The 16,804-nt window shown below is 36.6% G+C and overlaps 1 protein-coding gene across 1 annotated transcript; it reads left to right on the top strand.

Moving 5' to 3' along the window:
• The first annotated feature begins 1,184 nt into the window (after positions 1–1,184).
• On the top strand, positions 1,185–15,871 carry nyx (nyctalopin). The gene is made up of 5 exons (XM_062059740.1): positions 1,185–1,327; positions 1,405–1,469; positions 9,468–9,754; positions 9,828–10,132; positions 14,179–15,871. The coding sequence occupies exons 2-5, from the start codon at positions 1,448–1,450 to the stop codon at positions 14,975–14,977; spliced, it is 1,413 nt and encodes a 470-aa protein (XP_061915724.1). The 5' UTR covers positions 1,185–1,327; positions 1,405–1,447; the 3' UTR covers positions 14,978–15,871.
• Positions 15,872–16,804: the final 933 nt, after the last annotated feature.

The following is a 16,804-nucleotide window of genomic DNA, read 5'->3' as shown; positions in this document are numbered from 1 at the left end:
AAGAACCACCCGGACTGTTCTAGGTGCAAAGTGTAAAAGCCAGCATGTGTGATGGTATGGGGGTGTATTAGTGGCCAAGACATGGGTAACTTACACATCTGTGAAGGCACCATTAATGCTGAAAGGTACATACAGGTTTTGGAGCAACATATGTTGCCATCCAAGCAACGTTACCATGGACGCCCCTGCTTATTTCAGCAAGACAATGCCAAGCCACGTGTTACATCAACGTGGCTTCATAGTAAAAGAGTGCGGGTACTAGACTGGCCTGCCTGTAGTCCAGACCTGTCTCCCATTGAAAATGTGTGGCGCATTATGAAGCCTAAAATAGCACAAGGGAGACCCCCGGACTGTTGAACAACTTAAGCTGTACATCAAGCAAGAATGGGAAAGAATTCCACTTCAAAAATGTGTCTCCTCAGTTCCCAAACCTTTATTGAGTGTTGTTAAAAGGAAAGGCCATGTAACACAGTGGTAAAAATGCCCCCGTGACAACTTTTTTACAATGTGTTGCTGCCATTAAGTTCTAAGTTAATGATTACTTGCAAAAAAATATTGTTTCTCATTTTGAACAGACAACACATGTTTTGAGATTAATTCCTTTACAACTCTTGTGGCCATATTTCATACTGCTATTTAAAAAAAAAAAATCTTGCATGATATCTTAAAAAAAAAAGGACCCAAAAAGGTAATGTGTTGCCCTGACTGTTAAGGAAGTTGTAATATAACAAAAAATGGTAGTTGTAATATAAAAAGTGGCACTGCTACAAAAACAAACCCACATTTACAAGAAATTACCTATTTCAACAAAACATTTTTTTTAGTGTTTACTGAGTTTGTAACACTTTCATCATTGGGACATTTTTATTTATGCAGACATTTTACCACATCCACACAAGAAATTGTGTGTTTGTGTGTGTATGTATGTATGTATGTGTGTTTCTAAGTTAACGCTCTGCCTCGCTAATCCCGCCAACCTTTCATCTCCATCTCTAGGGGATTTGACTGCCATTAAGAGATGGCTTTTTGCTGGGTTTGTGTGTGAGTGATCACACACACACACACACACACACACACACACACACACACACACACACACACACACACACACACACACACACACACACACACACACACACACACACACACACGCGAGTGCAAAGAGTGGGTGGGTCAAATGTTGACAGACTTTCAAGTAAAATGGATGTGAAGCCACCCAGTGAAGTTTGGTGGTGGACAACATGGACACGTCTGGGCCTTTGGACTGGGGCTTCTTCTCATCATCATTACAGCACACGTGGATGCAACATTCTGGAAAGTTCCACAGGTAACCTGAACAGATTTGTCATTAAAAAAAAAAAAAAAATGAAAATGACGTTTATGTTTCGGCGTTGCTTGTTTCAGATCTGCGTTAATCCCGGCATGTTCCAGATGAGAGACAACAGTAATGACGGCCATCGCTTTCACGGGTCAGTGATGTGAATGTGTTTGATCATTACCATTCCTCATCTTGGATGTACCCTATTTTCCGGAGTATAAGTCGCACCTGCCAGAAATGCATAATAAAGAAGGAAAAAAACATATATAAGTCGCACTGGAGCATAAGTCGCATTTTTTGGGGGAATGTCGTTTTGCACCAGTATCGTATTTTTCCGGATCATAGAGCCACACCCACTACATTTTAGATAATTTTTTTCCCCATATATATATATATATATATATATATCCCAAAAAATAAAATTAGATATATATATATATATATATATATATATATATATATATATATATATATATATATATATATATATATATATATATATATATATATATATATTGCGAAAAACAACACAGAAATCTTTTGTAAATGTTAATTTACATACCTTAATTATTTCCAAATGGTGTCTGTAAAACGGCAGTAAAACGGCTGATCGAACAAAACAGAAGTCATCGTCATGGACCCACTAGTTGCGGAAGCCAGCTCTCCAATCAGCTACCGTATTTTTCGGAGTATAAGTCGCTCCTTAGTATAAATCGCACCGGCCGAAAATGCATAATAAAGAAGGAAAAAACATATATAAGTTACACTGGAGTATAAATCGCATTTTTTGGGGAAATTTATTTGATAAAAAAGTATCTCTAAGCAGAAATACCTGTCAACATATGCACTTTAAAAAAGATGGGAAAGTCTGGTCTTTCTGGGTTGCTGGTTGAAAGACCCAACTAATCGCCTACTGTGGTATACAACTATTCTCCGGCCATGCATTTATTTTGAAGAGGTGACGTTATCCTAACATCTGTCGTTTTGCACCAGTATCGTATTTTTCCGGATCATAGAGCCACACCCACTACATTTTAGATCATTTTTTTCCCCATATATATATATAAAAAAAAAAATATATATATATATATATATATATCCCAAAAAAATAAAAAAATAAAAATAAAAAATAAAATATATATATATATATATATATTGCAAAAAACAACACAAAAATCTTTTGTTAATTATTTCCAAACGGTGTCTGTAAAACGGCAGTAAAACGGCTGATCGAACAAAACAGAAGTCATCGTCATGGACCCACTAGCTGCGGAGGCCAGCTCTCCAATCAGCTACCGTATTTTTTGGAGTATAAGTCGCTCCGGAGTATACATCGCACCGGCCGAAAATGCATAATAAAGAAGGAAAAAAACATATATTGAACAGTAATTATATGAGGAAGAGTGCTAACATTATGAAAGTTATTCATGATAAAAAATGTAATATTAAAAAAAAGAGTATTTTTTACGGGATGAAGGTACAATAGTACATTTTGTATTATGAGGTAAAAGTCATAATAATAAACTACATTTGACAAGAATATATTGTTACAAAAAGGCATAATTTTACGATAATGGAGTATTTGATGAGAAAAAGCTACAATGTTAAAAAGTCAAAATTTTTCCCCCAAAAAAATCATATGGCAAGAAATCACAAAAAAATATCTGAAAACAAATTGTCAACATTACAAAAGTCATCATTTTTGGTGAATAAACTTATATTAGAAGAAAAATAAAGAAACAGTAATTATATGAGGAAAAGTGCTAATGTTATGAAAGTTATTTACGATAAAACATTTTATATTACAAAAATAGTATTTATTACTGAATAAGGGTACAAAGTCATAATAATAAACTAAGTTTGACAAGTTACAAAAAGCCATAATTATACGATAATGGAGTATTTGATGAGAAAAAGCTACAATGTTAAAAAGTCTACATTTTTCCCCAAAAATAATCATATGGCAAGAAATCACAAAAAAATATTATCTGAAAACAAAATGTCAACATTACAAAAGTCATCATTTTATTTGAATAAACTTCTAATATTAGAATAAATAAAAAACAGTAATTCTATGGGTAAGAGTGCTAATGTTATCAAAGTTATTTATGATAAAACATGTAAAATTACAAAAATAGTAATTTTTACGAGAAAGAAGTACAATAGAACATTATGTATTATGAGGTAAAAGTCATAATAATTAACTAAGTTTGACAATAATATATTGATACCAAAAGGCATAATTTTACGATAATGGAGTATTTGATGAGAAAAAGCTACAACGTTAAGAAAAGTCTACATTTTTCCCCAAAAAATCATATGGCAAGAAATCACAAAAAAATATCTGAAAACAAATTGTCAACATTACAAAAGTCATAATTTTTGGTGAATAAACTTATATTAGAAGAAAAATAAAGAAACAGTAATTATATGAGGAAAAATGCTAATGTTATGAAAGTTATTTATGATAAAAAAAATTATATTACAAAAATAGTATTTTTTACGGAATAAGGGTACAATAGTACATTTTGTATTATGAGGTAAAAGTCATAATAATAAACTAAGTTTGACAAGTTACAAAAAGCCATAATTATATGACAATGGAGTATTTGATGAGAAAAAGTCTACATTTTCCCCAAAAATAATCATATGGCAAGAAATCACAAAAAAATATGATCTGAAAACAAAATGTCAACATTACAAAAGTCATAATTTTATGGGAATAAACTTCTAATATTAGAATAAATAACAAACAGTAATTCTATGAGGTAGAGTGCTAATGTTATGGACGTTATTTATGATAAAACATGTAAAATTACAAAAATAGTAATTTTTATGAGAAAAAAGTACAATAGCACATTTTGTATTATGAGGTATAAACTAAATTTGACAATACTATATTGATACAAAAAGGCATCATTTTACGATAACGGAGAAAAAGCTACAATGTTAAGAAAAAAGTCAACATTTTCCCCCAAAATAATCATATGGCAAGAAATCACAAAAAAATATTATCTGAAAACAAATTGTCAACATTACAAAAGTCATAATTTTATGTGAATAAACTTATATTAGAGGAAAAATAAAGAAACAGGAAGAGTGCTAACATTATGAAATTTATTCATGATAAAAAATGTAATATTACAAAAACAGTATTTTTTACGGGATGAAGTTACAATAGTACATTTTGTATTATGAGGTAAAAGTCATAATAATAAACTACATTTGACAAGAATATATTAATGTTACAAAAAGGCATAATATTACGATAATGGAGTATTTGATGAGAAAAAGCTACAACGTTAAGAAAAGTCTACCATTTCCCCAAAAAATAATCATATGGCAAGAAATCACAAAAAAATATTATCTGAAAACAAATTGTCAACATTACAAAAGTCATCATTTTATGTGATTAAACTTTTAATATTAGAATAAATAAAAAAAACAGTAATTCTATGAGGAAAAGTGCTAATGTTATGAAAGTTATTTATGATAAAAAATGTAAAATTACAAAAATAGTAATTTTTACGAGAAATAAGTACAATAGAACATTGTGTATTATGAGGTAAAAGTCATAATAATAAACTAAATTTGACAATAATATATTGATACCAAAAGGCATAATTTTACGATAATGGAGTATTTGATGAGAAAAATCTACAATGTTAAGAAAAAAGTCAAAATCCCCCCCCCCCAAAAAATCATATGGCAAGAAATCACAAAAAAATATCTGAAAACAAATTGTCAACAATACAAAAGTCATAATTTTTGGTGAATAAACTTATATTAGAAGAAAAATAAAGAAACAGTAATTATATGAGGAAATGTGCTAATGTTATAAAAGTTATTTATGATAAAAAAAATGTATATTACAAAAATAGTATTTTTTACGGAATAAGGGTACAATAGTACATTTTGTATTATGAGGTAAAAGTCATAATAATAAACTAAATTTGATAAGTTACAAAAAGCCATAATTATACGACAATGGAGTATTTGATGAGAAAAAGTCAACATTTTTCCCAAAAAATAATCATATGGCAAGAAATCACCAAAAAATGTGATCTGAAAACAAAATGTCAACATTACAAAAGTCATCATTTTATGTGAATAAACTTCTAATATTAGAATAAATAAAAAACATTAATTCTATGAGGAAGAGTGCTAATGTTATGAACGTTATTTATGATAAAACATGTAAAATTACAAAAATAGTCATTTTTACAAGAAAAAAGTACAATAGCACATTTTGCATTATGAGGTATAAACTAAATTTGACAATACTATATTGATACAAAAAGGCATAATTTTACGATAATGGTGTATTTGATGAGAAAAATCTACAATGTTAAGAAAAAAGTCAACATTTTTCCCCCATAAAAAATCATATGGCAAAAATCACAAAAAAATATTATCCGAAAACAAATTGTTAACATTACAAAAGTCATAATTTTATGTGAATAAACTTATATTAGAAGAAAAATAAAGAAGCAGTCATTATATGAGGAAGAGTGCTAATGTTATGAAAGTTATTTATGATAAAAAAAATTATATTACAAAAATAGTATTTTTTATGGAATAAGGGTACAATAGTACATTTTGTATTATGAGGTAAAAGTCATAATAATAAACTAAGTTTGACAAGTTACAAAAAGCCATAATTATACGACAATGGAGTATTTGATGAGAAAAAGTCAACATTTTTCCCAAAAAATAATCATATGGCAAGAAATCACCAAAAAATATGATCTGAAAACAAAATGTCAACATTACAAAAGTCATCATTTTATGTGAATAAACTTCTAATATTAGAATAAATGAAAAACAGTAATTCTATGGGTAAGAGTGCTAATGTTATGGATGTTATTTATGATAAAACATGTAAAATTACAAAAATAGTAATTTTTACGAGAAAAAAGTACAATAGCACATTTTGTATTATGAGGTATAAACTAAATTTGACAATACTATATTGATACAAAAAGGCATAATTTTACGATAATGGAGAAAAAGCTACAATGTTAAGAAAAAAGTCAACATTTTCCCCCAAAATAATCATATGGCAAGAAATCACAAAAAAATATCTGAAAACAAATTGTCGACATTACAAAAGTCATCATTTTATATGAATAAACTTATATTAGAGGAAAAATAAAGAAACAGTAATTATATGAGGAAGAGTGCTAACATTATGAAATGTATTCATGATAAAAAATGTAATATTACAAAAACAGTATTTTTTACGGGATGAAGTTACAATAGTACATTTTGTATTATGAGGTAAAAGTCATAATAATAAACTACATTTGACAAGAATATATTAATGTTACAAAAAGGCATAATATTACGATAATGGAGTATTTGATGAGAAAAAGCTACAACGTTAAGAAAAGTCTACCATTTCCCCAAAAAATAATCATATGGCAAGAAATCACAAAAAAATATTATCTGAAAACAAATTGTCAACATTACAAAAGTCATCATTTTATGTGATTAAACTTTTAATATTAGAATAAATAAAAAAAACAGTAATTCTATGAGGAAAAGTGCTAATGTTATGAAAGTTATTTATGATAAAAAATGTAAAATTACAAAAATAGTAATTTTTACGAGAAATAAGTACAATAGAACATTGTGTATTATGAGGTAAAAGTCATAATAATAAACTAAATTTGACAATAATATATTGATACCAAAAGGCATAATTTTACGATAATGGAGTATTTGATGAGAAAAATCTACAATGTTAAGAAAAAAGTCAAAATCCCCCCCCCCCAAAAAATCATATGGCAAGAAATCACAAAAAAATATCTGAAAACAAATTGTCAACAATACAAAAGTCATAATTTTTGGTGAATAAACTTATATTAGAAGAAAAATAAAGAAACAGTAATTATATGAGGAAATGTGCTAATGTTATAAAAGTTATTTATGATAAAAAAAATGTATATTACAAAAAAAGTATTTTTTACGGAATAAGGGTACAATAGTACATTTTGTATTATGAGGTAAAAGTCATAATAATAAACTAAATTTGATAAGTTACAAAAAGCCATAATTATACGACAATGGAGTATTTGATGAGAAAAAGTCAACATTTTTCCCAAAAAATAATCATATGGCAAGAAATCACCAAAAAATGTGATCTGAAAACAAAATGTCAACATTACAAAAGTCATCATTTTATGTGAATAAACTTCTAATATTAGAATAAATAAAAAACATTAATTCTATGAGGAAGAGTGCTAATGTTATGAACGTTATTTATGATAAAACATGTAAAATTACAAAAATAGTCATTTTTACAAGAAAAAAGTACAATAGCACATTTTGCATTATGAGGTATAAACTAAATTTGACAATACTATATTGATACAAAAAGGCATAATTTTACGATAATGGTGTATTTGATGAGAAAAATCTACAATGTTAAGAAAAAAGTCAACATTTTTCCCCCATAAAAAATCATATGGCAAAAATCACAAAAAAATATTATCCGAAAACAAATTGTTAACATTACAAAAGTCATAATTTTATGTGAATAAACTTATATTAGAAGAAAAATAAAGAAGCAGTCATTATATGAGGAAGAGTGCTAATGTTATGAAAGTTATTTATGATAAAAAAAATTATATTACAAAAATAGTATTTTTTATGGAATAAGGGTACAATAGTACATTTTGTATTATGAGGTAAAAGTCATAATAATAAACTAAGTTTGACAAGTTACAAAAAGCCATAATTATACGACAATGGAGTATTTGATGAGAAAAAGTCAACATTTTTCCCAAAAAATAATCATATGGCAAGAAATCACCAAAAAATATGATCTGAAAACAAAATGTCAACATTACAAAAGTCATCATTTTATGTGAATAAACTTCTAATATTAGAATAAATGAAAAACAGTAATTCTATGGGTAAGAGTGCTAATGTTATGGATGTTATTTATGATAAAACATGTAAAATTACAAAAATAGTAATTTTTACGAGAAAAAAGTACAATAGCACATTTTGTATTATGAGGTATAAACTAAATTTGACAATACTATATTGATACAAAAAGGCATAATTTTACGATAATGGAGAAAAAGCTACAATGTTAAGAAAAAAGTCAACATTTTCCCCCAAAATAATCATATGGCAAGAAATCACAAAAAAATATCTGAAAACAAATTGTCGACATTACAAAAGTCATCATTTTATATGAATAAACTTATATTAGAGGAAAAATAAAGAAACAGTAATTATATGAGGAAGAGTGCTAACATTATGAAATGTATTCATGATAAAAAATGTAATATTACAAAAACAGTATTTTTTACGGGATGAAGTTACAATAGTACATTTTGTATTATGAGGTAAAAGTCATAATAATAAACTACATTTGACAAGGATATATCAATGTTACAAAAAGGCATAATATTACGATAATGGAGTATTTGATGAGAAAAAGCTACAACGTTAAGAAAAGTCTGCATTTTCCCCAAAAAATAATCATATGGCAAGAAATCACAAAAGAATATTATCTGAAAACAAATGGTCAACATTACAAAAGTCATCATTTTATGTGAATAAACTTCTAATATTAGAATTTAAAAAAAAAAAAACAGTAATTCTATGAGGAATATTATGAAAGGTATTTATGATATAAAAAAATGTATATTACACAAATAATCATTTTTATGAGAAAAAGGTACAATAGTACATTTTGTATTACGAGGTAAACTTCGTAATAAGTACATTTTACAAGAATATATTACAGTACAATTACAGAAAGTAGCAATTTCATGCCAATGGAATGTTTCTAGAAGAAAAAAGCTGCAATTTTAAACACAGGAAAAATGTTGCAATAAAGTCATCAGTGAAAAACGTGCAATATTACAAAAGTCATTATTTTGGGAGAATAAAATTGTAACATGACAAAATAAATGTTCCAAAAGATTTATTTTCATGTCAAAGTCCTGATTGCGCTTTTTGAGATTCCAGTTTTATGAAAGTTGTGATTTTACGAGAGTCCATCCATTTTCTTATCCGAGGTGGAGTCGCGGGGGCAGCAGCCTAAGCAGAGAAGTCCGGACTTCCCTCTCCCCAGCCACTTTTTCCCAGAGTGAAATTGTAATATGAAGTCAAAACTTGTGACCTCCAGTCTGGTTGCTGTGCCTGCTACCTGCTGCGGCGCTGTCTCGCTGGGCGTGCGTGCGGGCGTGTCCCCGGTCCTGCTCCTGCACGCAGGAGAAGAGCTGCAGCGTCCTGTGCGACCGCTCCGGTCTCGCTGAGCTGCCCAGAGAGTTCCCCTGCGAGGCGTCGGCCATCAACCTGGACAAGAACAGCCTCAAGTTCCTATCGGAGAAGGCCTTCGGTACCCTGCCGTCCCTCAAGTTCCTCTCCCTGGACCACAACAACATCTCCTTCATCACGCCTGGAGCCTTCAAGGTCCGCCAGCAGAATCCTGAGTTGGTCTCCAACGGGGGTCTGGTCTGTTAAATGTACTACGCTTGTTCTGCAGGGCCTAGCCAACCTGGTGGAGCTGAAGATGGCGCACAACGAGTACATCAGCTACCTTCACACCCGCACCTTCACCGGACTGAAGAAGCTGGTGCGCCTGGACCTCTCCGACTGCAACCTTTTCAACATCCCAGACCGCATCTTCATCGAGCAGACGGCGCTCAAGGAGCTGCTCTGTTTCCAAAATAAGTTCCGCAGGATCCCCGGCGCATTCCGGGGCATGGAAAACCTAACCCACATCTACCTGGAGAGGAGCAAGATTGAGGCGGTGGCCTACAACTCTCTGCTGGGCCTTGGTGGTCTGAAGTAAGTCAATGGGTCCATGATTGTGGTTTTGGGTCACGCCAGAACGAAATGTTAAAGAAACCAGGCCCTGCAGAGTTGTAAGTACCCGTTCTGGACCATACCATGCGGTCATGGTATGGTGTTACAACTCTGCAGGACCTGGTTCGCCTTAAGTAAGTCTATGAGATCATTATTGTGGTTTAGGGTCACCCCTAAAGTCTACCCCAAAACCTAATGTGATTGGTCCGTCATGGTGTAGTTCAGAACGGGAGCCTTCAACTCTCTGCAGGGTTAGGGTTAGTGGTATGGTTTGGATTGGTATGATTTGGAATGGCACCTACAACTTTTTCCTGGGCATCATTCGCTTTCAGTAAGTCTCAGGGACTATGATTGTTGGTTTAGGGTCACCACCAAAGTCTATCTCAGAACTTAATGTGTTTGGTCGGTCATGGTGTAGTTCAGAACGGGGGCCTTCAACTCTCTGCAGGGTTAGGGTTAGTGGTATGGTTTGGATTGGTATGGTTTGGAATGGCACCTACAACTTTTTCCTGGGCATCATTCGCTTTTAGTAAGTCTATGGGACCATGATTGTGGTTTAGGGTCACGCCCAAAGTCTACCTCAGAACTTATCGTGTTTGGTCAGTCATGGCGTGGTTCAGAACGGGTGCCTTCAACTCTCTGCAGGGTTAGGGTTAGTGGTATGGTTTGGATTGGTATGGTTTGGAATGGTACCTACAACTTTTTCCTGGGCATCGTTCGCTTTAAATAAGTCTATGGGAACAAGAGTGTGGTTTAGGGTCACCCCCAAACTTTACAATGGGTGTCCACAACTCTCTGCAGGGCTTTACCTATTTAAGTAAGTCTCAGGGATTGGGATTGTTGTTTAGGGTCTACCTCAGAACTTAATGTGTTTGGTTGGCCATGGTGTGGTCCAGAACGGGCGCCTTTAACTCTCTGCAGGGTTAGGGTTAGTGGTATGGTTCGGAACAACCTTCTGCTGGGCTTTGTTCGCCTTAAGTAAGTCTATGGGACCATGATTGTCCCATAGAACGGGTGTCCACAACTCTCTATTTAAGTAAGTCTCAGGGACTATGATTGTTGGTTTAGGGTCACCCCCAAAGTCTACCTCAGAACTTATCGTGTTTGGTCAGTCATGGTGTGGTTCAGAACGGGTGCCTTCAACTCTCTGCAGGCTTAGAAATAGTGGTATGGTTTGGATTGGTATGGTTTTGAATGACACCTACAACTTTTTTCTGGGCATCGTTTGCCTTAAATAAGTCTATGGGAACATGAGTGTGGTTTAGGGTCACCCCCAAACTCTACACCAGAACCTAATGTGATTGGTCAGTCATGGTGTGATTTAGAATGGGTGTCCACAACTCTCTGCAGGGCTTTACCTATTTAAGTAAGTCTCAGGGATTGTGATTGTTGTTTAGGGTCTACCTCAGAACTTAATGTGTTTTGTTGGTCATGGTGTGGTCCAGAACGGGCGCCTTCAACTCTCTGCAGGGTTAGGGTTAGTGGTATGGTTTGGATTGGTATGGTTTGGAATGGCACCTACAACTTTTTCCTGGGCATCGTTCGCTTCAAATAAGTCTATGGGAACAAGAGTGTGGTTTAGGGTCACCCCCAAACTTTAGAACGGGTGTCCACAACTCTCTGCAGGGCTTTACCTATTTAAGTAAGTCTCAGGGATCATGATTGTTGTTTAGGGTCTACCTCAGAACTTAATGTGTTTGGTTGGTCATGGTGTGGTCCAGAATGGGCGCCTTCAACTCTCTGCATGGTTAGGGTTAGTGGTATGGTTCGGAACAACCTTCTGGTGGGCTTTGTTCGCCCTAAGTAAGTCTATGGGACCACGATTGTGGTTTAGGGTCACCCCCAAAGTCTACCTCAGAACTTAATGTGTTTGGTCGGTCCTTGTGTGGTTGAGAACGGGTGCCTTCAACTGTCTGCAGGCTTAGGGTTAGTAGTATGGTTTGGATTGGTATGGTTTGGAATGGCACCTACAACTTTTTCCTGGGCATCGTTCGCTTTAAATAAGTCTATGGGAACAAGAGTGTGGTTTAGGGTCACCCCCAAACTTTAGAACGGGTGTCCACAACTCTCTGGAGGGCTTTACCTATTTAAGTAAGTCTCAGGGATTGTGATTGTTGTTTAGGGTCTACCTCAGAACTTAATGTGTTTGGTTGGTCATGGCGTGGTCCAGAACGGGTGCCTTGAACTGTCTGCAGGGTTAGTGGTATGGTTCGGAACAACCTTCTGCTGGGCTTTGTTCGCCTTAAGTAAGTCTATGGGACCATAATTGTGGTTTAGGGTCACCCCAGAACTAGACGTGTTTGGTCGGTCAAGGTGTGGTTTAAACCGGCGTGCCTTCAACTTCCTGCAACATTGGTCAGTGGTATGGTTAAGAATGGCACTTACAACTTTCTGCCGGACATGGTCCGACATAAGTAAGTCTCAGGGACCATGATAGTGGTTTAGGGTCACCCCCAAAGTCTATCTCAGAACTTAATGTGTTTGGTGGTTCAGAACGGGTGCCTTCAACTCTCTGCAGGATTAGGGTTAATGGTATGGTTTAGAGTGGTATGGTTTGGAATAATACAAACAAAACATTTCACATGTACATAACTAATCTCTGCCTTTACCATGAAGCTCAAAAGTGAGCTCGGGAGCTTCTTGCTTTAAACTGATCATCCTTGAGATGTTCCTACAGCTTATTGGAGTCCAGCTGTGGTAAATTCAGTTGGTTGGACATGATTTGGAAAGGCACACGCCCGTCTGTATACAAAGTCCCGCACTTGACCGTGCACGGCAGAGCACAAACCAAGAATGAAGTCAAAGCAGTTGTCTGTAGACCTCCTAAACAGGATTGTCTCGAGGCACAAATCTGGGCAAAGGTACAGAAAACTATCTGCTGCCTTAAAGGTGACCAAGAACTTGGTGGTCACTCTGTCAGAGCTACAACATTCCTCTGTGGAGAGAGGAGAACCTTCCAGAAGGACAGCCATCTCTGCCGCAAACCACCAATCAGGCCTTTACGGTAGAGTGGCCAGACCGAAGCCATTTCTTAGGAAAAGTTTGCCAAAATTCACCCGAAAGACTCTCAGACCATGGGAAACAAAAGTATCTGGTCTTTTAAATCATCTCTACAGTGAAGCATTGTGGTGGCAGCATCATGATGTGGGGATGGTTTTCAGAACTGAGAGACCAGTCAGGATAGAGAGAAAGATGAATGTAGCAATATACAGAGACATCCTGGATGAAAACCTGCTCCAGAGTGCTCTTTGACTCAGGCTGGGGCGACGGTTCATCTTTCAGCAGGACAACGACCCTAAACCCACAGCCAAGTTATCAAAGGAATGGCGTCAGGACAACTCCGTAAATGTCCTTGAGTGGCCCAGCCAGAGCCCAGACTTAAACCCCATTGAACATCTCTGAAGAGGTCTGAAAATGGCTTCCCATCCAACCTGATGGAGCTTGAGAGGTGCTGCCGAGAGGAATGGCCGAAACTGCCCAAAGATAAGTGTGCCAAGCTTGTGGCATCGTATTCAAAAAGACTTGAGGATGTGAGCAAAGGGTCTGAATACTTATGTACATGTGATTTTGTAGTTTTTAAAATGTGGAAACACTTCTAAAAACCTTTTCACATTGTCATTATGGGGTCTTGTGTGTGGAACTTTGAGGAAAAATTTTATTTATTAAATTTTTGGAATACGGCTTTAACATAACAAAATGAAAAGTAAGGGGACCCTTGGACTTTAATTATTTGCTTTTAGAGGGTCGCTTGTGGAACTAGAGGAGTTCTTGGTCATGAGACTTGGACCGTGTTGCCGTCTTTCTGTAGGACTCGATGGGTTTGGTTTGTAACGGTATGGTTTGGAAGAGGTGGAGAACCAGGGCTCCTCAAGGTAGACCTCCCTCGAATGAAGACTGCAAGAACAGCAAGTCTGAAATGGAAACTACGGATCAGAACTGAACTGAAGTGTACTTCTTGTTGGAAAGGGGTCTTTAATTGCGGTTTCCGAAATGTTCTTGAACCTCCTCAACGTGTCTCCTGATTGCAGGTACCTGAACCTCCAAGAGAACCGCATCAACGTCATCCACGACCAGGCCTTCCAGGACCTGGTGCGCCTGGAGAACTTTTACCTCAACGACAACCAGCTGTCCGACTTGCCGCGGCAGGCCTTCAAGGGCCTGAGCCGCCTCAAGATGCTCAACCTGGGCGGGAACCGGCTGACCAACGTGTCCAAGACCTGGTTCAGCGACCTGGTGGAGCTGGAGGTCCTCTACCTGGACCGGAACCAGCTGCTCTACATCGAGGAGGGCACCTTCGAGAACCTGACCAGCCTGATCACGCTGCACCTGAACAGCAACAACCTCACCACTCTCCCCTTCCCGGTTTTCCAGCCCGTCTACTTCCTGGGCCGCCTCTACCTCTTCAAGAACCCCTGGGAGTGCCAGTGCTCCCTGGAGTGGCTCAAGGACTGGATGGAGAACTACAAGCTGGTGCGGGACATCCGCTGCTCGGCGCCCTCCTCCGTCGCCGGGTTGGATCTGGGCCAGGTGGTCTTTACCAGGGTGAACGGCACCTGCGTGGACCCGGCGGACCTCAACCTGACCACGGTGTCTTCGGAGGTGGCGTCCACCACGGAGAACCGCTTCAACAGCCTCCTGTCCAAGATGCTGCAGCAGGAGCTCCGCGAGGAGATGGGGAACTGGACGGAGGGCGCTCGCAACGGGACGCTGGCGGACCCCGTGGACGGACAGCTGTCGGCGGGGGCGGACCGGCGTCGCTGTCCAAGAACGTGGTCTCTCGCGGCATGGCTCGTCTTCTGGGCCGGCGCGGGACTTTCTTGTACGTGAGCTTCCCTGACGGAGTAGCTTCGAGGCGTCCATTTTATTAACGTCCTGGCCTAAGCGTTCTTTGTCACTGACAGATGTTCTCTCACTCGCTGTTCTTTCCTGCACTCTCTCTCGCCGTTAATCTTCTTACATCATGTGAGTCCCCCTCCCACTTGATGAAGGCGGGGGCTGTGGTTGATTGACATATGCCAGACTGTGGATTTGGGGGATTCCTGCACTCAGACGCCGTCCGCGTGTCGCTTCGTAGTCTTGATGCTGCTGTGGTCGCCTCAAATATATTTTTTAAAATAATGGCAATAAAAAGCGGAAAAAACCCCCAAAATGTTTCCTTTTCCTCGCCTCAATCGAGGAGCGGAGTTGATCTTTAACGAGGGATTACGGCCTGAGATCGTCGTCTAGCAACCTTTCCACGCGGCAAATGCTGCAGGCTTCACTACACGTCTTGAAGACACTTTCTCCCGCAGCGCTTCACACGCTGCATGGTGGATTTTTAAATATATTAAAACATAAAAACAAAAAACAAAATCCCTGAATTAAAGCTGCAAGGATTAGGAGCGACAAAACACTCGGATTGATTGGAACCTGCCAGCCTTTTTCCTTTTTATGTCCAACATTGGAACATTTATTGTTTTCATTCATCTTTGTCATCTCGATAAGCACACTTCTGCATTGTGACCAATCACCTGCTTGCATCGTTTAGATCTGGGGTCAGCAACCCGTGGCTCTCGAGCCGCATGTGGCTCTTTAGCACCGTCCTAGTGGCTCCTCTGAGCTTTTTCAAAAATGGAAAAAGATGAGTGAAAAATATGTTGTTTTAATATATTTTCTGTAGGAGAACAAACATGACACAAACATTCCCAATTGTTAGAAATCCCACTGTTTATATTAAACATGCTTCACTGATGAGAGTATTTGGCCAGCGTTGTTTTGTCCTACTAATTTCGGCTGTCTTTGAACTCACCATAGTTTGTTTACATGTACAACTTTCTCCGACGCTGCCACAGAAAGACGTGTTTCATGCCACTCCTTCTTTGTCTCGTTTTGTCCGCCAAACGTTTTATGCTACGTTATTGACTTGCGTGGCGTGCTAATTATCCATGCTGACATGCTATTTCGGCCAGCTGTGTGTACACATTGCATCGTTACACCTCGTTTGTAGCTATATTTGAGTTAATTTAATTTCCTTTACTTACGTCCTCTGTGTATTTAATGTATATTTGCGTGTCTCATGACACATTATCTGGATGTAATATTGGCTGCATTTCTTATTGTGTGCCATATTGTTCCAGACCACAGCAAACGTTACCTAGCTTGCAAAGATTGCTATAAATCCATTATAATTTATTGCCAATTCCTTTAACTTGGGCACATTCAGTTTTAAGCCCGTCATTTCCAGGAGTTACCTCGCCCTCTGAAAATTTACCTACATAACACTTTTATATTAAGCTATAAACTTTGTTTTTTGTATTTTTGGTTAAATATGTCTCTTTCAACAAGTTGGGTTGCCGACCCCTGGTTTAGATGAACCTGAAAAATACCACAATGTTTGAGTTTATTGTTAAAATGTCTCATAGGAACACTTTTGAAATGTACTTGTTTCACACGAGGTCCGTGATGATGTGACACTTCCTGTCTGGCAACATCCGGCGTGAAGGTAAAGCAGCATGCGTCAGTAAAACACTATTTTTTGTAGTTTTCATATCGTCATATTTCACTTTTGTTCGATCAAAACTTTTTTCCGCATTTTACCCTTGTAATATTCTAACTGTATTATCGAAAAAGTAAGACATGTTTTGGATATTTCTACTTTATTTCTGTCGAATATCT

This window comes from Entelurus aequoreus, linkage group LG10 (genome assembly GCF_033978785.1).
Source record: "Entelurus aequoreus isolate RoL-2023_Sb linkage group LG10, RoL_Eaeq_v1.1, whole genome shotgun sequence".
Taxonomy (NCBI): Eukaryota; Metazoa; Chordata; class Actinopteri; order Syngnathiformes; family Syngnathidae; genus Entelurus; species Entelurus aequoreus.
The sequence above is the reverse complement of the archived record's forward strand: the minus strand, read 5'-3'. Positions and strand labels throughout refer to the sequence as shown.